This window comes from Papio anubis, chromosome X (genome assembly GCF_008728515.1).
Source record: "Papio anubis isolate 15944 chromosome X, Panubis1.0, whole genome shotgun sequence".
Taxonomy (NCBI): Eukaryota; Metazoa; Chordata; class Mammalia; order Primates; family Cercopithecidae; genus Papio; species Papio anubis.
In genome coordinates, this window is record NC_044996.1 from 121,686,559 (window position 1) to 121,714,246 (window position 27,688).

Below are 27,688 nucleotides of genomic sequence, written 5' to 3' on the forward strand. Positions count from 1 at the left end.
ATAAATATATATGTAAATAAAATTTTAAATTTTTTCCTTCTTGGCCCTCAGTGCTTGCTTCTCTTCTTACACTGACTAAGCTAGCAGTAATTATTTTATGTCAGTGAGCATCAGTAGTCCATATCCTGTTTGAGGTACTTTCTATCCATTCTTTTTTTTTTTTTTTTTTTGAGATAGAGTCTTGCTCTGTCACCCAGGCTGGAGTGCAGTGGCAGGATCTCGGCTCACTGCAACCTCTTTCTCCCAGATTCAAGCGATTCTCTTGCCTCAGCCTCCCGAGTAGCTGGGATTACAGGCATGCTACACCACGCCCAACTAATTTTTGTATTTTTTAGGAGAGACGGAGTTTCGCCATGTTGGCCAGGCTGGTCTCAAACTCCTGGCCTCAAGTGATCCGCCTGTCTTGGCCTCCCAAAGTGCTGGGATATCAGGTGTGAGCCACCGTGCCTGGCCTGTTCATTTTTTTTCTTTTTTTCTTTTTTTGAGATGAAGTCTCACTCTGTCGCCCAGGCTGGAGTGCAATGGCGTGATCTTGGCTCACTGCAGCCTCTGCCTCCCAGGTTCAAGCAGTTCTCTGCCTTAGCCTCCCGAGTAGGTGGGATTACAGGTGCCCACCACGCCAGGCTAATTTTTGTATTTTTAGTAGAGTCGGGGTTTCACCATCTTGGCCAGGCTGGTCTTGAACTCCTGACCTCATGATTCACCCGCTTCGGCCCTGTCCATTCTTTTATTCAAGGCACTTAGGAGGAAAAAATCAGAAATAAGACTAAATTACGAATGGTTGTTGTTTGCAGTTCTGTAACATTTAATTGTAATTATACACCAAACTTATGGTGTATCCATAATTGTTTGATAGAAAAATCAACCATTTTTTCATGAAAGTTAAAATGCATGTTAATATTAATCATATTTGGTTTTGATCACTTAGTTATTGAAGGGCTGAGGATTGCTATAGTTAATTTCCTATAACTGGAATATGTATTTTGAAGTGCTAGGAAAAACACATGAACTCAACACAGTATTTGAAATACTATAGATTTATCTTTTAGTTTCCAGTTATTGCTGGTTCTCTAATTGATTTTCCCTTTATTCATATAGCATGTTCACCTATACATGTGAATCATGGTGTGTGTGGTAATTAGTATCAGCTTTTCTTTTAAGAGCTTAAATTTTGTAAGCACTAATATACGCTTGCACTTTTGGGCAGTGGCATTAACTAAAATTGCATTCTTTGCCTTAGCTTGATGTAAGTCTTTGCTTCATTTTTCTGGCTTAAACTTTTCTAACAACTAGGAGACTATAAATATATGAGAAATTAATTATAATGAGACTCAGATTTGGATATTAGTATTAGTCTCTGAACTAAGTAATTTGATCTAATACTGCGTATAAGAAGATAGATGGCCAGGCACGGTGGCTCACACCTGTAATCCCAGCACTTTGGGAGGCCGAGGCAGGTGGATCACCTGAAGTCAGGAGTTCAAGACCAGCCTGACCAACATAGTGAAACGCCGTCTCTACTAAAAATACAAAATTAGCTGGGCATGGTGGTGTCTGCCTATAATCCCAGCTAATTGGGAGGCTGAGGCAGGAGAATCACTTGAACCCACGAGGCAGAGGTTGCAGTGAGCTGAGATCATGCTATTGCACTCCAGGCTGGGCAACAAGAGTGAAACTCCGTCTCAAACAAAACAAAACTACAAAAATTAGCCGGGTGTGGTGGCACAGCACCTGTAATCCCAGCTACTGGGGTGACTGAGGCAGGAGAATCGCCTGAACCCGGGAGGTGGAGGTTGCAGTGAGCCGAGATTGTGCCACTGAACTCCAGCCTGAGTGACAGAGCGAGACTCTGTCTCAAAGAAAAAAAAAAACAAACAAAAAAGAAGATAGGTGGGAATCCTGTTCATATCTCCATCATAATGGTTCTTATTGGCTAACACTGATACAGCCCCATTAAATGAATAGTTGAAGTTATCCTTTTCTGTTTGTTTATATAAACCCTGTGATTGGCATAAAGGTATTCATTTGTGCACTAAAGAGACAGTATAGTTCTTTCAGGTTTTTAGGGAGCAGAGGCTTGATCCTGTCCCTGAGCTGTTTGTTTTGGCATTAAATGGAAATCTATGGATCTTTAAATCTTTTGAGTGCATGAATTGCTTTTCATAGTTCTTGAGCTCATTGCCATAATCCGTTTCTCATATTTCTTTGTTTCATGGAATGACCTCTTTATTTTTGTTTCAGTTCGAGATAAGTTGCGGGAGATAGTAGGAGCATCCACAAACTGGAGGTATGCATCTTTGTTTTCATTCGTTCTTTTCATCCCCAACGTATTATACTAGGCTCTATGTAGACTCAGTTGATGGTCTCGCAGTGGGGATGGGGAGCCCTGTGTTCAGAGATAGGTTGAGAAGTATTTTGCTTGGGGGAGAAGGTCAACATTTCAACATGCTCATCAGATGACACCTCATTGTCATGAAAGGAGGTGATTTACGTATATTCTGCATTTTCAAAGTGCATTTAGGTATATTACCTCACTGATTCTCATAACAAAACTTGTGACGTGCTTATGACATATGTTCCTGTTCCTTTTTTACACACAAAACTGAAACTCAGAGATTGAATGATTAAATATCAGGGTTTGGGACTTGAACCCAAGTCTCTTAGTTTCTCTGTTTCATGCAACTTGAATCCTTTATTGCTTCTTGTCAGTTCAAAATTAGGCCTCCCATATTGTCTTTATCTTTCTCACAATATTTCCTTGTTGTAAAATAGGATCATATCCCTCTTGGTTTACAGAATTTTGAGGCTACAATGAGATAGAAAAAACACGAGTGATCACTAGATATATAATAATCTATCGTTGGTATAGAAATTAATGACTTATTTTTAAATTCTTTGTATGAAAAATTTCAATTTACTAAAAGGTAGAAAGAATGAATACCTGTGTACCCACCACCTGGATTTGATACTTATTAATATTTTGCCAAATTTCCCAATATACACATATGCTGAAGCATTTCTAAATAAATTATAAATACCACAACACTTCAGCGTGTATCTCCAATAAATATTTTATAAACCAGCCTTTGCTTATCTCCAGCAAATAAGACATTCTCTCATGTAATCAAATTGACAGCAATTCCTTGCTAGTATATTACTCATCCATAGTCACATTTCCTTAACTGTTACCATTTTTTTAAAAATAGATTACTCCTTTTAACAAAAATGTTTTTATAGCTGTTTAAAAAACATCAAGATCCAATAAAGGATTGCATATTGCATCTGGTGGTTATGACTCTTTAGTCTCCCCTAATCTAGGGTAATAGACAGTCATCCTTCCCCCATTCTTCCCCCATGAGCTTGACTTTAAGGAGGCCAAGCCATTTGTCTTGAGAATGTTCCACATTCTGGATTTACTGGTGTTATTTAACTCATTCCTCTATCCCCTGTATTTTTTGAAGGGTGAACATTTCTGGAAATAATACTTTATAAGTTAAGCTTAGAAAGACATCTTAGCTAATGTTCTTATCAACATTGTCGTTCCGTATCCCCTTGTCTCTCTTTTCTCTTCCACCTTAATCTTCTCTTCTTTTTCTTCCCTTTCTGTCCCTTTTCATGTTCTGTTCTTCTTTACCTTTTGTTCTGCCTTCCATACTTCCTTTGGATATAGTCCATTTTCCCTCCTCTGTCTCTCTTTCCTGAAATTGAAGGCAGAGAGAGAGAGAGAACTGGGGCTCAAAGAATCCGAGAACTGTCAGGTGAGAAATGGGAATATAAAGTAGAGTGGCCAACCCATTCTTTAGCGTATTTATTTATATATATACTATTGTGTCCATCTCTCTGAATTTTTAATTTAATTTCAAATATTCTAGTCTTTGAGTAAACTTTTTGATAAGGGTGAATATATGGCTCATTTGGGTATATCTATATCACTTTTAAGTTTTGTTTTTTGTTTTTGTTTGTTTGTTTGTTTTTGTTTTTTGTTTTTGAGACCGTCTTGCTCTGTTGCCCAGGCTGGAGTGCAGTGTTGTGATCTTGGCTCACTGCAACCTGTGCCTCCCACGTTCAAGCAATTCTCCTGCCTCAGCCTCCCAAGTAGCTGGGATTACAGGTGCCCACCACCACGCCTGGCTAATTTTTTGTATTTTTAGTAGAGACAGTGTTTCACCGTGTTAGCCAGGATGGTCTCGATCTCCTGACCTCGTGATCTGCCCGCCTTGGCCTCCCAAAGTGCTGGGATTACAGGTGTGAGCCACCATGCCCGGCCTAAGTATGTTTTTAAGCTTGAGAAATGATACCGGAAATGATCAATTTCACCAAGTGGTGGGTGGGAAGGGAGGAAAGGAAGAGAAGGTGAAAGTAGGCCCAGACCTTCTTTTTCCTCCTTTGATGGTATCTTACTGACCTGTATACCACTGGAATTGTGGGCTAGCACTGCTCTTGTTTTATGAATCCTGCATCCTTTCTTCTCAGAGACCATGTGAAGGCAATGGAAGAAAGGAAGTTACTTCATAGTTTCTTGGCTAAATCACAGGATGAACTGCCTCCTAGGAGAATGAAGGACAGTTACATTGAAGTTCTCTTGCCTTTGGGCAGTGAGCCTGAATTACGAGAGAAATATTTGACTGTTCAAAACACCGTAAGGTAACACAGTGCTATTTTTATGTATTTGTTTTTATTTCCGTGTTTTATAACAATGTTGAAATACAATTCACACACCATACAATTCACTTATTTAAAGTGTACAATTCTATGGTTTTGATACATTTAGAGAGTTGTGCATCCATCACTATAATCGATTTTGGAACATTTTCATCACCCTGAAGTGTGTTATTTATTTTTAAAAGGAGACCAACATGATTTGCATTTAATTCACTGTTTGCTTTATTTCACAGATTTGGCAGGATTCTTGAGGATCTTGACAGCTTGGGAGGTACTGGTATTATTTTAGTCTTTCTAATAGATACCTACAGATATACATTGAATTCTGTGACTGGAAAGGGCTCTTTTATTCTTTAACCTGCACAGTTGGTGATATTCTAAAGTGCACAAAAAAAGAAGGACATCGGCCGGGTGTGGTGGTTCATGCCTGTAATCCCAGTACTTTGGGAGGCTGAGGCAGGCGGATCACTTGAGGTTGGGAGTTCAAGATCAGCCTGACCAACATGGATAAACCCCATCTCTACTAAAAATACAAAATTAGCCAGTTGTGGTGGCGGGCGCCATAATCCCAGCTACTTGGGAGGCTGAGGCAAGAGAATCACTTGAACCTGGGAGGCAGAGGTTGTGATGAGCCAAGATCGTGCCATTGCACTCCAGCCTGGGTAACAAGAGTGAAACTCCGTCTCCAAAAAAAATGTAGATTCCTATTTAATGGAGGTATAGTCTGAATAATCTTTCTTACTAGTAACTTAAAAAAAAAGTCTTAAACTTACAGAAAAGTTGCAAATACAGTATAAAGAATTTTTCTGTGGCCAGGCACGGTGGCTCACGCCTGTAATTCCAGCACTTTGGGAGGCTGAGGTGGGCAGATCACGAGGTCAGGAGATTGAGACCATCCTGGCTAACATGGTGAAACCCTGTCTGTACTAAAAATACAAAAAATTAGCCAGGCGTGGTGGCATGTGCCTGTAGTCCCAGCTACTCGGGAGGCTGAGGCGGGAGAATCACTTGAACCTGGGAGGTGGAGGTTGCAGTGAGCTGAGGTCACGCCACTGCACTGTAGCCTGGGCGACAGAGTGAGACTCTGTCTCAAAAAAAAAAAAAAAAAAAAAAAAAAAAAAATTTATTTGTCCCTGAATTATGTGAGAATAAGTCACTGACATGATGCCACATCACCCCCAAATATTTGAATATGTCTTTCCTACAAACAAGGACATTCTTCTACATAACTACAAACAGTCATAAAAAATCAGGAAATTAACACTGATGTGTCATACTGTCTAATCCTCAGGTGCCATTCAACTTTTGTCAGTGGTCCTTCATAGCAGAAGGATCCAGTTCTGAATCATATGTTGATTTAATTGTCATGTCAGGACTAGTTCCTTAATCTTTCTTTGACTTTCGTGACTTTGACATGGTTCTTTTGTGTATTGTCCCTCAATTTGGGTCTGTGTGATGCTTCCTCATGATTAGCTTTGGGATATGCATCTCTGGCAGGAATGTCACAGAAGGGATTCTCTGTTCTTATTGCATCCTATCAAGTGGTACATGGTTTTGATTTCTCGTTACTGATGATATCAGCTTTGCTTACTGGATGGCGATGATGTCTGCCACTCTTCTTCACTGTAAAGTTACTCTTTTCCCCTTCGTAATTAATAAGTACCTTATGTAGGGGAGGGGGCAGGTAACTTTGAGACCTTCATCAGACTTTCAATTCATTAGTTTTAAATCAGTATGGACTCAGGAATTCCTATGTTATTGAATGGACTATAATATGTTACTATCATCTATTTGATGCTCAGATGGTCCCAGGAGTGTCCCAGTCCCTTCAGGCTAGCTTCTGTGTGGTTTTCTTTGATGCGTCCCCATTGTTCTTTGAGCCCTTTCTCACTTTCTGGCACAATAAGATATTCTAGGCTCATCTTGTACTTTGCCCCAGTCCTAGAATCACCCACATCTCCAGGGAGCCCTTTTTTGAAATGGAGAATGATATTTTGAAGTGGAGGATGATATTTTGAAATGGAGAATGATATTTTGAAATGGAGGATGATATTTCGAAATGGAGATACGTGCGTTGGGAGTGGTCATTGCTCCTGGATATCACTGCTCCCGTACCCTCTTAGCAGAGGAGCTGGGAAATACATGTGCATATACATACATATATGTTATTTCTAAATCTTTGTACAGATGTATGTACGAAAACCACGGGATTGCACTGATAGCTCCGATTCCAGTTCAGCCACCACGGGGTTCATTCTCATTTTCTTCCTTTCCATATTTGTATTCCCTTCTCCAACTGGCTCCATTCTCCTTCATATATTGACTTATTTAATCAGTTCCCCTGTATGTGACCAGTTTCCTATGGCTGCCACCCCTCATGCATCACGGATGCTCCCCTCACCTCACCTGGGCTCTGGTACCCCACACCAGGTCCCCCCCACAGGCTCACCCTCTTCACTGTGCTCAAGCTGTGACACGCTCTGCCATCACTCTTGCAGCCCCTCTGCAAGGATGTCCTCCTCACCCTGCTCAGATGCCAGCCCCCTACTCTAGGCTACCTTACTTGCTCCCACCTAATGATATTTGGGCTGAATGGTTGGGAAAGGGTCTGAAGAAAGGTTCTAATATATTTTTTAAAAACTATTAAACTATTTTTTTTAATAGAGATGGGGTCTTCCTGTGTTGCCCAGGTTTTTCTTGAACTCCTGGGTTCAAAGGATCCTCTTTCCTCAGCCTCCCAAAGTTCTGGGATTACAGGTGTGAGCCGCCATGCCTGGCCTTTTTTTTTCTTTTTCTTTTTTTTTTGAGACAGAGTCTCACTCTTGTTGCCCAGCCTGGAGTGCAGTGGTCTGATCTTGGCTCACTGCAACCTCCACCTCCTGGGTTCAGGCGATTCTCCTGCCTCAGCCTCCTGAATAGGTGGGATTACAGGGGCCCACCATCACATCTGGCTAATTTTTGTATTTTTAATAGAGATGGGGTTTCACCATGTTGGCCAGTCTGGTCTCGAACTCCTGACCTCAGGTGATCTGCACGCCTCAGCCTCCCAAAGTGCTGGGGTTGCAGCTGTGAGCCGCCACGCCCGGCTCTGACTTTTAAAATATAGATATAAGCTTGTTGTTAAGCTTACACCTAGCAACTACTTTTCTCTAGATTAAATGAACCCAGTTAAAAATTCATGGCTGGGCACAGTGGCTCACACCTATAATCCTTGCACTTTGGGAGATCGAGGCAGGAGGATCGCTTGAGGCCAAGACTTTGAGACCAGCCTGGGAAACAGTGAGTCCCCATCTCTACAAAAACCAAAAAAGTAACTGGGTGTGGTGGCATGCACTAGTAGTTCCAGCTACTCAGGAGACTGAGGCGGGAGGGTTGCTTCAGCCCAGGAAGTCGAGGCTGCAGTGAGCTGTGGTGACACCACTGCACTACATCCTGGTTGACTTTGGTTTGCTTAGGTGTCCGTATATACACAAACTCCCCTGCCACCACTACCCTCTTTCTTGCTCATTAACTGCTATTGATGGCCAGTCTCTTTTTTTTTTTTTTTTTGAGACGGAGTCTCGCTCTGTCCCCCAGGCTGGAGTGCAGTGGCACGATCGCGGCTCACTGCAAGCTCTGCCTCCCGGGTTCACGCCATTCTCCTGCCTCAGCCTCCTGAGTAGCTGGGACTACAGGCACCCGCCACCTCGCCCGGCTAGTTTTTTGTATTTTTAGTAGAGACGGAGTTTCACCATGGTCTCGATCTCCTGACCTCGTGATCCGCCCGCCTTGGCCTTCCAAAGTGCTGGAATTGCAGGCGTGAGCCACTGCACCTGGCCTGGCCAGTCTCTTTAACCTGTTCACTTGATTCTATTCCTTCTATTTCTTCAAGGAACTGCCTTATCACTTAGCTTTCTCCATCATTTCCTGAGCCTTTTCTCAACTTCACTTTTCCCTCAAGTTATAAACATATTCAAGCTTCTTCCATCTTAAAATGAAAAATAGACCGGTCAGGGTGACTCATGCCTGTAATCCCAGCACTTTGGGAAGCCGAGGCGGGTGGATCACTTGAGGCCAGGAGTTCAAGACCAGCCTGGCCAACATGGTGAAACCACATCTCTACTAAAACTACAAAAAGTAGCCGGGCATGGTGGCGCGTGCCTGTAATCCCAGCTACTCGGGAGGCTGAGGCATGAGAACTGCTTGAACCTGGGACGCGGAGGTTGCAGTGAGCTGAGATTGTGCCACTGTACTTCAGCCTGGACAACAGAGTGAGACTCTGTCTCAAAAACACAAAAATTAGCCGGGTATAGTGGCATGTGCCTGTAGTCCCAGCTACTCAGGAGGTTGAGGCAGGAGAATGGCTTGAACCCGGGAGGTAGAGGCTGCAGTGAACTGAGGGCACCACTGCACTCCAGCCTGGGTGACAGAGTGAGACTCTGTCTCAAAAAAAAAAAAAAAAAAAAAAGATAAGTAAAAAATCCTCTTTTCTTATAACACCTCACACTTTCTTCTTTACTTCATAGCTCACTTTCTGAAAAGAACTGGGAAAATCACCTGCTCTCATTGCCTCTGTATGCTAACTTCCTGTTATTAAATATTTGCCGGTCTGCTGGGTTCTGGCTTCTGCTCCTCCACGCCATTGAAACTGCTCTTGCCAAGCTCGCCATTGGCTCCTTTACTGCACAATTGAATGGATGCTTTTCAGGGTTGACCTGACCCCTTTGTGGCTTCTTATATCGTCCAGTCCACCCTTGGGCTTTGGTGACATTTCCTTCTGCTTCTCTGGCTGCTCTTTTGTAGTCCCCTTTGTAGGTTCCTCTTTTTCTGTTGATCGCTTAAGTGTAAGTTATCCCCAGGGTTTTGTCTTCTGCTCTTTCAAAAAGTGATTATTTTTTGAATTCATTTTATTTTATTTTGTTTATTTTTTTTTGAGCCAGAGTTTCGCTCTTGTTGCCCAGGCTGGAGTGCAGTGGCGCAATCTCAGCTCACTGCATCCTCCACCTCCCAGGTTCAAGTGATTCTCCTGCCTCAGCCTCCCAAGTAACTGGGATTACAGGCACCCACCACCACGCCCGGCTGATTTTTTGTATCTTTAGTAGAGACGGGGTTTCACCATGTTGGTCAGGCTGGTCTCGAACTCCTGACCTCAGGTGATCCACTTGCCTTGGCCTCCCAAAGTGCTGGGATTACAGGCATGAGCCACCGCGCCCGGCCTTTTGAATTTTATAATTTGTTCATATTAATTAAATTTTAAGGCATTTTAAAATTTAACAATGAAAATAGTTAAATCTTTTAAAGTTATTTATGTAGTTTTTGAGACAGAGCTTCACTCTGTCACCCAGGCTGGAGTGCAGTGGCGTGATCACAGCTCACTGTAGCTTCGACCTCCTGGCTCAAGCAGTCCTCCTGCCTTAGCCTCCTGAGTGGCTGGGACTACGGGTGCACACCACCATGCCCGGCTAATTTTTTTGATTTTTAGTAGAGACAAGGTCTGCCATGTTGCCCAGGCTGGTCCCAAACTCCTGGACTCAAGGGATATTCCCACTTTGGCCTCCCAAAGTGTTGGGATTACAGGCGTGAGCCACTGAGCCCAGCACTATTTTTTAAGTTGAGGTTAAAATATAAAATTTACCATCTTTATTTTTTATTTTTTATTTTATTTTTTTGAGACAGAGTCTTGCTCTGTCACCCCCCAGGCTGGAGTGCAGTGGCACCATCTCGGCTCACTGCAACCTCCGCCTCTCGAGTTCAAGCAATTCTCCTGCCTCAGCCTTCCAAGTAGCTGGGATTACAGGCATCTGCCACAATGCCTGGCTAATTTTTGTATTTTTAGTAGAGATGGGGTTTTGCCATGTTGGCCAGGCTGGTCTCAAACTCGTGACCTCAGGTGATCCCCCCACCTTGGCCTCCCAAAGTGCTGGGATTACAGGTGTGAGCCACCACGCCTGGCCCATCTTTATCATTTTTAAGTGTATCGATCAGTGGTAAAAACTACATTTATATTACGTTTTCCTCCGTCTCTTCTCTACCCTTCCCTTCTGCCCTTTTTTGGGTTGACATTGCAGATTCTCTATAAACCCATCTACTCCCAGTGTTTCAATTGCTATCAGTGTGCTGAATACTTACGAAGCTACATTTTCTGGCCTGTTTTTCTGAGTTTCAATCAGTTTTTCCTCTTAGCTACTAGATTTATTTTTCTTTTTTAGAGACAGTCTCGCTCTGTTGCCCAGACTGTAGTGCAGTGGTAAAATCATAGCCTACTGCAACCTTGAACTTGTAGGCTCAAGTGTTCCTTCTGCCTCAGCCTCCTGAGTAACTGGGACTATAGGCACACTGCACCATGCCTGGCTAATTTGTTTTGTTTTGTTTTGAAATAGGGTCTCACTCTGTCACCCAGGATGGAGTCCAGTGGTACAATCACAGCTCACTGTATCCTCCACATCTCAGGCTCAAGCATCCTCCCATCTCAGCCTCTCAAGTAGCTGGGACCACAGGCACATGCCACCATGCCTGGCTAATTTTTGTATTTTACTGTAGAGACGGGATCTCACCATGTTGCCTGGGCTGGTCTGGAACTTCTGGGCTCAGGTGGTCCATCTACCTCTGTCTTCCAAAGTGCTGGGATTACAGGCTTGAGCCACCATGCCTGGCTTAATTTGTAAAGTTTTTTGTAGAGACAGGGGTCTCACTCTGTTGCCCAGGCTGGTCTCAAACTCTGGGCTCACGTGATCCTTCTGCTATGGCCTTCCAAAGCCCTAGGATTACAGGTGTGAACAACTGTGCCCTGCCCAATACCTTCATTTGGATGTGCCATAGGCTCTTCAAATTCAACACATTGAAAATGGGCCATTCTTTTCTTCCTATATTCTCTTTTTATTTTGAGACAGAGCCTTACTCTGTTGTTCAGGCTGGAGTGTAGCAGCATGATCATGGCTAACTACAGCCTTGACCTTCTGGGCTCAGGCAATCCTCTCACCTGTCTCCTGAGTAGTTGGGACTACAGGCATGTGCCACCACACCTGTCTAACTTTTGTGTTCTTGGTAGAGATGGAGTCTCTGCTGTGTTGCCTGGGCTGGTCTTGAACTCCTAGGCTCAAGTGATCCTCCTGCCTTGGCCTCTCAAAGTGTTGGGAGTACAGGCATGAGCCACTGTACCCAGTCTGTGTTCTCTTTTTCAGTGACTAGTACACCATGCTTACCTATCCAAGCTAGAAAACTGAATTTATTCAAGTCTTGTCAGGTTTACCTTCTTCTTAACTCATAGTCTTTTCATTTCTACTCCTGTTGCCATAGGTTGGAGCCATCTGATTTCTTTGCTGGACAAAGACTTTTAAATGGAGTTTATTGCCTTTAGCCTGTCATTCCCCCAGTGCGTCCTTTAGTAGGTGCATAGATGGAAGGATTTACAGTTACTCAACAAATACTTATTGAGCCACATATCTTGTCCTGAGAGTTTGTGATACAAATTTGACTGGATCATAGGGGAAGCAGGGAGCCAATCAACATATAATTATACAATTTTTTTTTTTTTAAATTTTGAGACAGTCTCACTCTGTTGCCAGGCTGGAGTGCAGTGGTGCAATCTCGGCTCACTGCAACCTCTGCCTCCTGGGTTCAAGTGATTCTCCTGCCTCAGCCTCCTGAGTAACTGGGACGCCACCACGCCCGGCTAATTTTTGTATTTTTAGTAGAGACGGGGTTTCATCATGTTGGCCAGGATGGTCTCAATCTCTTGACCTTGTGATCCACCTGCCTCCGCCTCCCAAAGTGCTGGGATTACAGGCTGAGCCACCGCGCCCGGCCCAACATATAATTATACAACTTTAAATGAGTTGATATCTGTAAGGTGCATGAACCATGCTTGGCACATATAAATGCTTGCTAAAATATGGAAAGTATAGACATAACCACAGGGTGGCATAGGAGCCAAGGGTGTTATGGGGAAGGAGGGATAACTGAGTGAAATAATTGTTTCATGATTAATTAGGACAGAGCCAGGGAGAAAACAGGTAGCCAAGTCCTTGTGATTTGTTTCTGTTTCCTGAAGGTGTTTGATACTGTCAGACTCGTGCTGAGTTCCTATTCTGATTTTGGCACTGAGTCTCTGTGGAGTAGTAACAAGCTGCCTGGTGGGTCTGGGCGTGCTTCGGGCTTTGATTTCTTCACCAAATCTTAAAATTGAGGGGGCAGTCAGATTGGAGGATCTCCCAAATCCTTCAATTTATAAAAGTGTTTGGTCCTAGGATAAGATGATCAATGGAATATTGGGGGCTGGGTCTTCAAAAGGAGACAAGACTTTTAATGGATTCCAGGGAGTAAATTTGAAATGTTGGGAAATAATTCTGCCTTTTAAAAATTTGGTACACTCCTGTTTTCCTGCAGTTCTTACTTGTTACATGCACAACAAAATCCATTCAGCCAAGATGTCTCCTTTATCGATAGTTACAGCCCTGGTGGATAAGATTGGTAAGTGATATCATTTTCTATGCATACTTAGAATTCTTAGTAATTGCAAGATATTATTGAGATTACAGGAAGTCCTCTCCTTTTATGGGAATTTTTTTTTTCTTTTTGAGACGGAGTTTTGTTCTTGTCACCCAGGCTGGAGTGCAATGGCACGATCTCGGCTTACTGCAACCTTCACGTCCCAGGTTCAAGCAATCCTCCTGCCTCAGCCTCCCGAGTAGCTGGGATTACAGGCGTGTGCCACCTCGCCCAGCTGATTTTTGTATTTTTAGTAGAGACGGGATTACACCATGTCGGCCAGGCTGGTCTCAAACTCCTGACCTCAGGTGATCCACCTGCCTTGGCCTCCCAAAGTGCTGGGGTTACAGGCATGAGCCACCGCACCCGGCCCTTTATGGGGAATTTTAATGTACATATGCATATGAAAATGTCTAGAATGCTATATACCAAGATATTTATTATAATTAAGTGGATTTTGCATGATTCCAGTTTTATTTTTTATATTCTTTGCTTTTTCTATGTTTTTCAAAAACACATGTAGATTTCTTCTGCGTGTCAAAAAAGTTATTTTAGTTTTGAAGACAAAAAAGAAATGTAGTGGAATTAGCCATAATTTCTAATTGTGCATATTTACAGAACAGAACATTTTTGGTATGATTTGGACCCCGATTAACTTCTGTTTTGCAGATATGTGTAAGAAGAGCTTGAGCCCAGAACAGGACATTAAGTTCAGTGGCCATGTTAGCTGGGTCGGGAAGACATCCATGGAAGTGAAGATGCAAATGTTCCAGGTAAATATGCGCCTGAAGATTGTCCACTGTTTACATAAAACCAGCTAGTCTCCATGCAGGAAAAGCTTATTCACCTATGTACAGGTATGTTGCTTACTGCTTCTAGAAAAACAGTTGAAAGCTCATGTCATACGGATGGTGGGTTATTAATATCCTCCTTGTGGACAAAGCTTGAAGTACTATTTGGTGTTTATGTTTAATATTTATTACTTTCTAATCATATACAGCTCCACGTTAAGGTGTTTATTTCTGGTTCTGCCCAGGATAATTTCACAGAAGTCTGTGTTATGGTAGGAGTGAATGGAATTGATTACTGTATTCATTTCCCAGGATTGCTGTACAGTTGGCCCTCTGTGTCTGTAGGTTTCACGTCCACAGATTCAACCAACCATGGATTGAAAATGTTTGGAAAAAAACAATGAAAAATAATATAAATAAAACACAATACAGTATAACAACCGTGTTTTTAAAAAAATAGAGATGGGGCTGGGTGCAGTGGCTCACGCCTGTAATCCCACCACTTTGGGAGGCTGAGGTGGGCAGATCACTTGAGGCCGGGAGTTTGAGACCAGCCTGGCCAACATGGTGAAACCCTGTCTCTATTTAAAAACACAAAAATCAGCCAGGCATGTTGGTGCACGCCTGTAATCCCAGCTATTTAGGAGGCTGAGGGACGAGAACCGCTTGAACCCAGGAGGTGGAGGTTGTAGTGAGCCGAGATTACGCCACTGCACTCCAGCCTGGGTGACAGAGTGAGACTCATCTCAAAAAAAGAAAAAAAATTAAAAATAGAGAAATAGAGATGGAGTTTCGCCATGTTGCCCAGGCTGGTCTTGAACTTCCGGCCTCATGTGATCCTCCCACCTTAGCCTCCCAAAGTGCTGGGATTACAGGCATGAGCCACCATGGCTGGCCTTCAAACAGCTATCTATATGGCATTTATATTGTATTAGGTATTGTAAGTAATCCAGAGATGATTTAAAGTATACAGGAGGAGGTGCATAGGTTTTATGTAAATACGACACCATCTTATATAGGGGAGTTGAGCATCTGTGGATTTTGGTATTGGCGGGTGGTGGTGGGGAGTTCTGGAACCAATCCTGTGTGGATTCTAAGGGGCAGTGGTACCACAAAGTACCATAAACTGGTGGCATAAAACCAGAAAATTTGTTGACTCACAGTTTGGAGGCTACTAATCTAAAATCAGGGTGTCAGCAGAGTCATGCTCCCTCTAAAACCTGTAAGAGAGAAACCTTCCTTGTCTGTTTCTTGCTTCTGGTGGTTTGCTGGCAATCCCTGGTGTTCCTTGACTTCCAGCTGTAGCACTTCATTCAGTCTCTGCCTCCGCCATCACATGGTGTTCTCTCGTGTGTCTGTCTCTCTGGTGTCTCTTGTCAGGATGCCACTAATTATACTGGGTTAAGGGCCCACCCTACTCCAGCATGACCTCATTTTACCTAATTATGTCTGCAACGACCCTATTTCCAAATACAGTCACGTTCACAGTTACGGGGGTTAGGATTTCCACGTGTCTTTTTGGGGGACACAATTGGACCCTTAACAGTCATTTGAGCTATTACAGTAGTTAGGAACAGCTCATCTGATGAGTAAAACTCAGAATAGCTATTACAAACAAATGAAGAAATTTGGCAAGAAAAAGTACCTCAAAGAGGATAACAACACAGAAATAAAATGATTTAGTGTATGTCCAAGATTTCGTTGTGGAAAACTTATTTAAGAATGATTGGCCAGGCACGGTGGCTCATGCCTGTAATCCCAGTACTTTGGGAGGCCGAGGTGGGCGGATCACGAGGTCAGGAGATCGAGACCATGCTGGCTAACATAGTGAAACCCAGTCTCTACTAAAAATACAAAAAAGTTAGCTGGGTGTGGTGGCGGGCGCCTGTAGTCCCAGCTACTCGGGAGGCTGAAGCAGGAGGATGGCATGAACCTGGGAGGCAGAACTTGCAGTGAGCCGAGATCGCGCCACTGCACTCCAGTCTGGGCAACAGAGCAAGACTCCATTTCAAAAAAAATAAAATAAAAATTCTTGGTTAATTCCTAGTCTGCTCAGTGCCGTGCCATGCACAGCAGATTCCTGGCACAGGACCTGCCTTTTAGGGAATCTTGACAATTTGAATCTTGGACAAATAGTTTGAAAAAATGATATAGGAATTATTGAGAGAGAACCAGTGGAAATCAGTGTCAGACAAGTAAACACTTTTGTTTTAAATTTGCATTCTTCACTGGCTGTTTGACTAATCACTTACGACTCGAGTGATCTTTTTTATTGCAGAGAAGTGATGTGGGGATAAGCACTCTACCTCTGGTTTGCATAGATTTAAGTTCTAATCCCAGCGCTGCTGCCTCCTAGTCATGTGGCTGTGGGGAAACCACCTCTCTGAGCCTCTGTGTTCTCCAATGTAACATGAAACTAGTAACAGAGCACCACGTTACATGGTTGTGGAAAGGGAAATTGGAAAAAACCCATTCATGTGAAGTACTTGCTACAGTGCCAATTACACAGTAACCACTGTTGGAAATTTTTTTTTTTTTTTTGAGACAGGGTCTCGTTCTGTCACCCAGGCTGGAGTGCAGTGGCATGATCTTGGCTCACTGCAGCCTCTGCCTCCCAGGTTCAAGCAATTCTTCTGTCTCAGCCTCCCTAGTAGCTGGGATTACAAGTGCACACCACCATGCCTGGCTAGTTTTTGTATTTTTTATAGAGACAGGGTTTCACCATGTTGGCCAGGCTGGTCTCGAACTCCTGACCTCAAGTGATCTGCCCGCCTCGGCCTCCCAAAGTGCTGGGATTACAGGCGTGGGCCACCGCCCCCAGCCTGGCAATAATATTAATTTATTATAAATACTGTTGAGGTGGCCTCAAATTTCTATTTTGGGCTTGACCTTCATACCCACTTTTCTGAGTGCTCCTTAATTTCTTCACCTAGACGTGCTGTTGCTACCTCAAGTTCCAATAAACAGTACGTTCCAAACTGAACAGCTCTAATTCTCATCCTCCTCCAGTCTCCCCTTTGCCAGCCTCCTGTTTCCTCCAGCTCCAGACCTTTGTGACAGCTTTAATTTTTCCCTTTCCCATGCAGCCTTTTGCCAGGTCTTGCAAATTCATCACCCACAGCAACTCACCAGAATTCTTTCTCCCCACATCCTTTTGGCCCTGTGTTTTATTCAGGTCCTCACTGCCTCTTATGTGAGTGCCTTAACGGTCTTTTAATTAACCTGACTTTCTCTAGCCTGGCCTCTCCCTGTTAATTTCATGCATTTTTACCGCGTAAGTCTTCCAAAGCTGATCTTGAATCAGGTCACTTCCCTTCTCAGAAACCTTCAGTGACCATTCATTATCTGTGGATTAAAGTCTAAACCCCTTTGACTGGCCCAGGCACAGCGGCTTACGGCTCCAATCCCAGGACTTTGGGAGGCCGAGGCAGGTGGATCTCTTGAGCTCAGGAGTTCAAGACCAGCCTGAGCAACATGGTGAAATCCTGTCTCTACAAAAAGTACAAAAAATTGGCTGGGCATGGTGGCTCATGCCTGTAATTCCAACACTTTGGGAGTCCAAGGCAGGCGAATCATGAGGTCAGGAGTTTGAGACCAGCCTGGCCAGTATGGTGAAACCCCATCTCTATTAAAAATACAAAAATTAGCTGGGGGTGGTGGCACGTGCCTGTAGTCCCAGCTACTAGGGAGGCTGAGGCAGAAGAATCACTTGAACCAGGGAGGCGGAGGTTTCAGTGAGCCGAGATCGTGCCACTGCATTCCAGCCTCGGCGACAGAGCGAGACTCCATCTCAAAAAAAAAAAAAAAGTACAAAAAATTAGCCGATGTGGTGGCATGCGCCTGTGATCCCAGCCACTTGGGAGGCTAAGGTGGGAGGATCACTTGAGGCTGGGAGTTGGAGGTTGCAGTGAGCTGAGATTGTGCCACTGTACTCCAACCTGGTGACAGAGTGCGACCCCATCTCAAACAAAAAACAAAACTCCTTTGATTAATTAGGACCCAAGGGGCTTCATAAACTAGCCCCAGCCTATGTTTCCAACTATATTCCCTTTGACTTATCTTTTATATACCTTCTTAATGCTCACCACTGGCCTTCAAGCATCGTAAGAATAGGGAGTTATTCATCTTTGCGTTGTAGTGCTTGGCACTAGTGGGTGTTCATGATAGTAAACCATAATTTACATATAGGTTGAACATTGCAACTCTGAAATCTGAAATGCTCCAAAATCTGACTTTTTGAGCACTGACATGATGCCCAAAGGAAATGCTCGTTGGATTTGGAATGTTCAACCTGTGAGTATTGAATGCAAACATTCCAAATCCAAAACTCCAAAATAGTCTGAAATACAGAACACTTCCGGTCCCAAGCATTTGGGATAAGGGATATTCAGCTGGGAGTGAGTGAATGAGTATCATTGCTGGTGCTTTTTCCTTTGCCTGAAATTCTCGTGCTCTGGCTTTGTATCCACATTCTCCCTGTGCTCCAGGATAACTTCATGCTCAATCCCTTTCCTTATTCTCCCATCATGTAACACCTGTTCCTTCCCCAGGCCTCCTTCCTCAATACCATCTCTCTGACTCACTCTCCTGGCACCTGCTAGTCTCCTACAGAGCTGTGCATGAACATTCTTTTCTCTTCCACTGTGGACTCTACTCCTCAACGATAGGACCTGGGTTTGAGTCACCTAGCTCACTTCCTGACATCCATTCATTTCACATTCATTTAGCAATCATTTATTGAGTGCCTGTCCTGTGCTAGACATACAGCAGTGAGCAAAACAGATAAAGTTCCATTCTCTTGGAGTTGATATTCTAGTAGTGCCTAGAACCTGCCTCCTTCATTCATTGGCAAATGCTGATCAGGTATCTGCTATCTGCCAGTCTTTGTGCTAAATACTAGGGGTATAACTGGAGGAAAATGGTCTTTGTCCTCCAGGAGCTCACGGTGCAGTAGGGAGACAGCCACATAAACAAATGATTATCATGTAGTATATTGTTATGTATTATTTTTCAACAGGGACACTGTTGGCATTTCTGGTGGAAGCATTCATTGTTCTGTAGGCCTATCCCCTGCGTTGTGAGGGATTTAGCTCCCTGGTTACCCCTCTCCACAGTAATGCCCCCCAAGTTATGTGACAACCAAAACCACTCTGTATTTTTCAAATGCCCCGCTATTAGAGTGATATCTACTTCTCTTACATTGAGAACCACTGTCAAGAGAGGACTCTTTCTATTAAGGGGGCCGAATGAAGGAGGGAAAGAAAATCTGGGGAATAGGGATGGGGGAGGGGAGGAGTGTCATGAAGAATGAGGCTGCTAAGGAAGGCATCAGGTAAAGATTTAGACAGGAGGCAGTCAATAGCCTGCTCTATCCCAGGACCTCTCGGTTGTTAGTTAGCTATGGCTAGAGAAAAAGGTGCACGTATGAGCACAGTATTTGGTGAACAACTGGAGAAGAATCCTAGGCTCTGTTGTGGAGGGCTTTATATGCCACGCTAACAGGATTAGCCCAGGTGCTGGTGGAAGAAAAGAGGAACTATTGAAAGGTTTGAATAGGGCAAAGGCATAATGAGATTGGTGAGACTGTTCCTACAATTGAGGGGGAAGGTGATAAGGGCCTGAGTAGGTAGTAGTGATGAGGCTTGTATCATTTGTTGAGGAGGGAACCGAATATACTCTCAGGTTATAAATAGCTTCTGTCATTACTTTATGGTATGACTTTCCTGGAAGTACAGACTTCTAGGGGATAAAGAAGCATCTTAAGGCCCAGGCATGGTGGCTCATGCCTGTAATCCCAGCATTTTGGGAGGCTGAGGCTGGCAGATTGCTTGAGTTCAGGAGGTCAAGACCAGCCTGGGTAACATGGCAAAACCCCATCTCTACAAAAATTAGCTGGGTGTGGTGTCAGCTACTCAGGAGGCTGAAGTGGGAGGATTACTTGAGCCCATGAGGTTGAGACTGCAGTGAGACATGATCGCGCCACTGTACTCCAACCTGGGTGACAGAGTGAGACCCTCTTCCTGGGGATGGGGTGGGGGCGGGGAAGAAACATCTTAAAACCTCAGAGGCCTGTGCATTGTAAATACAGGTTGAGTATTTCTTATCTGAAATGCCTGGGACCAGAAGTGTTTCTGATTTCAGAATATTTGTATTTACTGGTCGAGCATTGCTAATCCCAGAGTTCAAAATCTTGAAATGCTCCTCCAATGAGCATTTCCTTTGAGTGTCATGTCAGTGCTTGAAAAGTTTTGGATTTTGGAGTATTTTTTATTTTTGGATTAGAGATACTCTACCTGCATTTAACTTAACCCACATAATCATCTTTGATTTTACCTCTTTTTGGGAGCTCCTGTGCCCAGCTACGGAGGCATAAACATGTGCTAGTGGTTGGCACACTGCAGTTCCCTGGAACATACTAGTGTTTGTGAGCATGATGGGAGGTCCGCTTGGGTAGGTGTGCCATCAGGAGGACAGGTGCGCCCTGCAAGAAGCTCAGATTCTGAGGGAAGCAGGCAAATTAAACGCTTATGATACCCTCTGTGACCCTTGCCTTTGGGTCCCAGTCTTGCACAGTTCCAAACTCCATGCCAGCAGCCCATCTCACGCAGTGTACTGTTTGCATTTTGTTTGTTTTGGAGATGGGATGTTTTCTGTCACCCGGGCTACAATGCAGGGGCGTGATCATAGCTCAGTGCATCCTCGAATTCCTGGGCTCAAGGGATCCTCCTGCCTCAGCTTCCCAACTAGCTGGTACTATAGGCATGCACCACCATGCCTGGCTAATTTTTAATTTTTATTTTTAGTTAGAGACCAGGTCTCGCTATGTTGCCTAGGTTGGTCTTGCACTCCTGGTCTCAGGCGATCTTCCCATCTAGGCCTCTCAAAATGCTGGGATTATAGGTGTGAGGTACCATGCCCAGACCCCTGTTTGAGCTTTGAGGTTTTTTTCTCCTCTGCTAGGCCACAGGCTCCTATGTCATCCTGCCATTCCCAGAGCCTAGTGCTGTGCCTGGCTCAGGGTAGGCCCTTAGCAGATGATGGTTAATGAGCGTGCTTCTCCTCTTTTTCCAGTTTCAGGCTTTCTCTCTCCCTCTCTTTTCTTTTCTTTTCCTTTTTTTTTTTTTTTGAGACAGAGGCCTGCAATCTCGGCTCACTGCAACCTTGGTCTCCTGGGTTCAAGCTGTTCTCATGCCTCAGTCTCCTGAGTAGCTGGGATTAGAGGCATGTGCCACCACACACTGCTAATTTCTGTATTATTTAGTAGAGACGGGGTTTTGCCATATTGACCAGGCTGGTCTCAAACTCCTGGCCTCAAGGGATCTCCCACCTTGGCCTCCCAAAGTGCTGGGATTATAGGCGTGAGCGACTGCGCCCGGCCCACATACATACTGTCTGTTAGAGTCGTGACAGGTCTTCCCGATCAATCTATTTCTCATATGTACATTTTCTTTCCTTTGTTCTTTAGTTACATGGTGATGAATTTTGTCCTGTTTTGGATGCAACATTTGTAATGGTGGCTCGTGATTCTGAAAATAAAGGGTAATTGCTATTTTTTCATAATTCTTTATTTTGAAGAATTTCAAAGATACATAAGCCTAGAGAGAAGATTATAATGAATGTCCATATACCTGTCATTTGGACTTTACAGTTTTAATTGCAATATTTTGGCCATTCTTGTTTCATCTGTTGTTTAAAGAAAATTTATATTTTAAGGCAAATCCCAGACATAATGACATTTCACTCTTAAATACTTTAGGCATCTTTTAAAAAATAAGAATATTCTCAGGCCAGGCGAGGTAGCTCATGCCTGTAATCCCAGCACTTTGGGAGGCCAAGGCTGGTGGATCACTTGAGGTCAGGAGTTTGAGATCAGCCCGGCCAACATGGTGAAACTCCACCTCTACTAAAAACACAAAAATCAGCTGGGCGTGGCGGCACGCGCCTATGATCCCAGCTACTGGGGAGGCTGAGGCACGGGAATCATTTGAATCCGGGAGGTGGAAGTTGCAGTGAGCCGAGATTGCAACATTGCACTCCAGCCTGGGCAACAGAGCGAGACTCTACCTCAAAACAACAACAACAAAAAGAGATGTTGCACAATTCTGTGAATACACTAAAAACCATTAAATTGTACACTTTCAATGGGTGAATTGTGTGGTATGCAAATTATACCTCAATAAAGCTGTTACCAAAAAAAAAACAAAAAACAAAACAGACTTACAGGCATAAAAATCAAATGTAATATGTGGACCATATTTGGATCCTGATTTGAACAAATCATTCAAAATATATTTGGAGAAAACTGGATATGAATTAATATTAGAATATATTAAGGACTTACTATTTTTGTTAGGCATGACAATAATAATGTAGTTACTTAAGAGAATATTATCCTTTTTTTTTTAGATGGAATTTTGCTCTTGTTGCCCAGGCTGGAGTGCAATGGCGGGATCTCGATTCACTGCAACCTCCGCCTCCCGGGTTTGAGCGATTCTCCTGCCTCAGCCTCCTGAGTAGCTGGGATTACAGGCGTGTGCCACTATGCCTGGCTAATTTTTAGTAGAGATGTGGGTTTCACCATGTTGTCCAGGCTGGTCTTGAACTCCTGACCTCAAGTGATCCACCCACCTCAGCCTCCCAAAGTGTTGAGATTACAGGCGTGAGCCACTGCGCCCAGCTGAGTTGTGCAATCTCTTAAATCTTTTTTAATCCAGAACAGGTGTGTCTTCCCCTATTGCTTCTTATTCACTCGTTGAGAGGCTGGATCATTTGTTCTAAATAGTGTCCCACTTTCTGGATTTGTCTTATTGCTTTCTCATGGTGGTTGGTTGGTTTTTTGGTCTTGTTTTTCTCTATCCCTAGTAATTTCTCTAAACTGAAGTTAGATCTAAAGCCTTGTATTAGATTTTGGTTGAGCATATTTGGCGAGAGTACTACATAGGTGATGTTGTATATCTCATATCTCATGTTGCATCATATCAGGAGGTACAAGTTGTCCCACTCACAGTGATGCTAAGATTGGTGTGGGGGTTCAAGCAGTTACAGCCTAATCTCTTTTTTGTGAAGTTCAGTTTTTCCTCTTCTGATCAGCAACAATCTACAGGGGTTTCCTTTGTCATCCTGCAAATAGTTGAGTTTCCCATCAGTCTTTTTCCAGCGCTTTCGACGTCCACTGCTGATCATTGCTTTAATTACTATCATGAGGCGGTTTAGAGTAATTCTCAAATTTTGTCATTCCTTCTACATTTATTAGCTGGAATTCTGTAAAGAAGAGCTTTCCCTTAACAACTAGGGCAATTGGGTTTGAAATGGAGAGTTAGGATCAATGCTTCATTCTTTTATTTACATGTTTTCAGAATAAGGAGTTGGTTCACTAGCTGGTGATGACATGCCTTTCCCAGTTTTTTAGCTTTTTAGAAAAGTATCATGTTTTTAAATTTCTTTTTTTTTGTTTTGTTTTGTTTTTCTGTGTGTATGTGTTTTTGAGATTGAGTCTCGCTTGGTCACCCATGCTGGAGTGCAGTGGCGCGATCTCGGCTCACTGTAGCCTCTGTCTCCTGGGTTGAAGAGATTCGCCTGCCTCTGCCTCCCGAGTAGCTGGGACTGCAGGCATGCACCACTATGCTTGGCTGATTTGCTTTGTATTTATAGTAGAGACGGGGTTTCACCATGTTGGCCGGGCTGGCCTCAAACTCCTGACCTCAAGTGATCTGCCCACCTGGGCATTCCAAAGTGCTGAGATAACAGGCGTGAGCCATCACGCCCAGCCCCAGTTTTTTTTTTTTTGAGATGAGGTTTTGCTCTTCTGTCCAGGCTGGAGTGCAGTGTCATGAGCACTGCTCACTGCAGCCTGGGCCTCCTGTGCTCAAGCAATCCTTCTGCTTCAGCCTCCTGAGTAGCTGGGACCACAGGCGCATACCACCATGCCCAGCTAATTTTTTTTCTTTCTTTCTTTTTGAGATGGAGTTTCATTCTTGTTACCCAGGCTGGAGTGCAGTGGCACAATCTTGGCTCACTGCAACCTCCACCTCCCGGTCCAAGCGATTCTTTGGCTTCAGCCTCCTGAGTAGTTGCCAAGCTAATTTTTAAACCTTTTGTAGTGATGGGGTTTTGCCATGTTGGCCAGACTGATCTCAAAATCCTGAGCTCAAGTGATCTTCTCGCCTCGGCCTCCCAAAGTGCTAGGATTACAGGCGTGAGCCACTGTCCTGCCAGAACAGTATCATTATGAATTCATGGTTTTAATATGTTTTATGTATTTCAATAAATTGCAGCCATCGTTTCTCTTGATGCTCCAAGTGTACCATCTTTGGGCAGTGGGAGTTCCTCTAAGCTGGCTCCTTTCCACCTGTCTGTTTGATACCTTCCTGCTCTCTGACACAAGATGTCTTGGGCTCATCTTACATATTTCCTGCCTCAGGCCTGGTGTCATCCATTTCTCCAAGTAGTTCTGGGGTTCCTTTTAGTGGGAACTGGTATTTAGACCTCAAAATCTGGGCACTAGAACAGTACATTGTTACTAGTTTGTTATTGTTTCTAGGCCTTTTCAGTGGACAGAGCTAGGATATATTTTAAACAAACAAAAAGCCTCATGAAGGCTGGGTGTGGTGGCTCATGCGTGTAATCCCAGCACTTTGGGAGGCCGAGGTGGGCAGATCACTTGAGCCCAGGAGTTTGAGACCAGCCTGGGCAACATGGCGAATCCCCATCTGTACTAAAAGTACAAAAAATTAGCCAGGTGTGGTAGCATGTGTCTGTAGTCCCAGATGATGTGGGAGGCTGAGGTGGGAGGATCACTTTAACCCAGGAAGCGGAGGTTGCAGTAAGCCAAGGTTGTACCACTGCACTCCAGCGTGGGCGACAGAGCAAGACCCTGCCTCAAAACAAAGCCTCATGGTCATTTTCAAGTCAGATTTAACCATATAGACGTCAACTTACTTTACGTCATCTTTTTTCTCTTAAATTGAATTATTGGTTTCTAACAACAGTTACACCCAAACTGAGAAAAACTAATTGTGTGGGTAGAGCTGGGGTGGGAGGAATTGCTCTTTGCACAGGACAGAGTTCAGTGGCCTATGGGAAATCTCGTTTGTATTAGAAACTTGATTTAGGAGTCTGCAGTGAAAAATCTTTGCTGCTGCATGGAAAGCTGACTTGGAAAGTCAAATTAAGATAGGAAAATATGTTGGTCACTTAGTGATCTGAAGGAAGAATAACACCCATCTACTCTGGCCCTTCCTGCCAGCCCCAGCTGACCTGCTGTGGCCAGTGACTGGCCTGGGGCTTCTATTCAAGCACTGAGGCCATTGCTGCAAGTTTCACTCCCAGCTGATGCATGTCACTTTTTCCAAGCTGCTGTTTCAATTCTTTTGTTTTTTTGTTTTCAAGACAGAGGTTGACTCTTGTTGCCCAGGCTGGAGTGCAATGGTGCAATCTCGGCTCACTGCAACCTCTGCCTCCTGGGTTCAAGTGATTCTCCTGCCTCAGCCTCCCTAGTAGCTGGGATTACAGGCACCCACCACCACACCCAGCTAATTTTTGTATTTTTAGTAGACATGGGGTTTCACTGCGTTGACCAGGCTGGTCTCGAACTCCTGACCTTAGGTGATCCACCTGCCTTGGCCTCCCAAAGTGCTGGGATTACAAGTGTGAGCCACGGCCCCCGGCCTGTTTCAATTATTTTGTTTCCATTGTTGTTTCATCAAATCTTTGGATTCTACCACGGTGAAGTATTATCCCTTTTCCCTTATTTTTTATTTCAAGAAATTTGATGCTTACAGAAAAGTAGAAAGAATAATGCAACAAACAAATGCCTTTCACCTAAATTGTATTACATTTGCGTTATTCTCTTAACCTCTCTCTATAAATACACATATTTACATATTTTTTCCCATGAATCATTGGAAAGTAAGTTTGAGACTGCTTCACCCATTCAGGAGTTCAGCATCTATTTCCTAAGAACCAGGTATTTCTACATAACCTCAATGCCTTTATTATATCTGATAAATTTAACAGTGATACAATTATTTAATATGTGATCCGTATTCAGATTTCACCAGTTGTCCCTAAAATGTCCTTTATAGCTATCTCCCCGATTCAGGACCCAATCCATCAAGGATTATATATTGCATTTGGTTATCCTGTTTCTTTTGAATAGTCTCTATGCCATTTGCTGTCTTTCAAAAATTGATATTTTTAAAGAGTCCAAGCCAGTTTTCCTTTCCCTTTTCTTCTTTCTTTTTTTGAGACAGAGTTTCGCTCTTGTTGCCCAGGCTGGAGTGCAGTAGAACGATCTCGGCTCACCACAACCTCCGCCTCCCAGGTTCAAGCAATTCTCCTGTCTCAGCCTCCCGAGTAACTGGGATTATAGGCATGTGCCACCACGCCCGGCTTAATTTTGTGTTTTTAGTAGAAACCAGATTTCTCCATGTTGGTCAGGCTGGTCTGGAACTCCCAACCTCAGGTGATCCGCCCAGCTTGGCCTCACAAAGTGCTGGGATTACAGACGTGAGCCACCATGCCTGGCCTAAAGCCAGTTTTCTTGTGGAATGTTCTACAACCTATATTTGACTATTTCCTCATGATTAGAATCAGGTTAAACATTTCGCAATTGCCATTATCCTTTTTATAATGTGAAGTTTCTAGTGTGCAATTAAGGCTGTAACCGTAAGGCTTCCCTAATTGTTCCAGCGTTCACGTGTAAGGCAAGCAGTAAGCACTACCCAAAATGAAAAGCAGATTCTTTAAAACTAGTAGGTGATTAGTAAAACTAGTAGGTGATTAGATGAACTAGTAAGTTCATCTTCAAGTTTTATTAGATAATGGCGTATCTTAAATTATATATATATTTTTCTTCTTTTTAGGCCGGCATTTGTAAATCCACTCATCCTTGAAAGCCCAGAGGAAGAGGAGCTCTTTAGACAAGGAGAATGTACATTAATTTGTTTATAATAAAATAAATTTGAAAAGCACATTAATTACACTGAAGAAGAGATTATTTAAGATTTTATATGGGTTCTTCATACCAGTCAAATGTCTTTTGTTTGTTTGTTTGTTTGTTTTTGAGATGGAGTCTCTCTGTGTCGCTAGGCTGGAGTGCAGTGGTACCATCTCGGCTCACTGCACCCTCTGCCTCCTGGGTTCAAGCGATTCTTCTGCCTCAGCCTCCCGAGTAGCTGGGACTACAGGTGTGTGCCACCACACCCAGCTAATTTTTGTATTTTTAGTAGAGATGGGGTTTCCCCATGTTGGCCAGGATGGTCTCGATCTCCTGACCTTGTGATCTGCCTGCCTTGGCCTCCCAAAGTGTTGGGATTACAAGCGTGAGTCACTGTGCCTGACCCAAATGTCTTATTCATACCAATAATTTATTGAAATTAAAAATATGCTATTCTTTGTTCTTTGGAGTCCTTTGAATGATTTTATTGATCAGACAATATTTACTAAGTGGAGTAATTTGTTATCTCAGTTTTTTGTTTTTTTTTTGTTTAAAAAGAGCGGAGTTTTACTCTGTTACTTAGGCTGGAGTTGGAGAAACACAGGTCCAGGTTGAGGCTGCAATGAACTATATTAGCCTGCCTCTAGACCCAACCTTCCTAAACCTCCCGAGTAGCTAGGACTAGGCACATGCCACCATGCCTGGCTAATTAAAATTTTTTTTTTTTTTTTTTTTGTAGAGACAGGGTCTCACTATGTTGCCAGGCTGGTCTTGAACTCCGCAGACAGCGTCCTCCTGCCTCAGCCTCCCAAAGTGTTGGGATTACAGGCAT

The 27,688-nt window shown here is 43.6% G+C and overlaps 1 protein-coding gene across 6 annotated transcripts in view; it reads left to right on the forward strand.

The window, feature by feature from the left end:
* The window catches only part of ACOT9 (acyl-CoA thioesterase 9), a 74,265-nt gene that overhangs the window by 40,978 nt on the left and 5,599 nt on the right, over positions 1–27,688 (forward strand). For 5 of the 6 annotated variants that reach the window (XR_641856.3, XM_017953828.3, XM_009197339.3 and 2 more), the window contains exons 3-10: positions 1,099–1,125; positions 2,242–2,287; positions 4,474–4,644; positions 4,896–4,933; positions 13,027–13,110; positions 13,798–13,901; positions 21,385–21,458; positions 26,783–26,850. Coding sequence is in view for 5 of the 6 variants with exons in the window: in XM_009197339.3 (XP_009195603.1) it covers positions 1,099–1,125; positions 2,242–2,287; positions 4,474–4,644; positions 4,896–4,933; positions 13,027–13,110; positions 13,798–13,901; positions 21,385–21,458; positions 26,783–26,850 (612 nt within the window). In the remaining variant the exon portion in view is untranslated. The remainder of the gene's footprint in view (positions 1–1,098; positions 1,126–2,241; positions 2,288–4,473; positions 4,645–4,895; positions 4,934–13,026; positions 13,111–13,797; positions 13,902–21,384; positions 21,459–26,782; positions 26,851–27,688) is intronic. The other variant, XM_003917500.4, reaches the window with a different exon arrangement.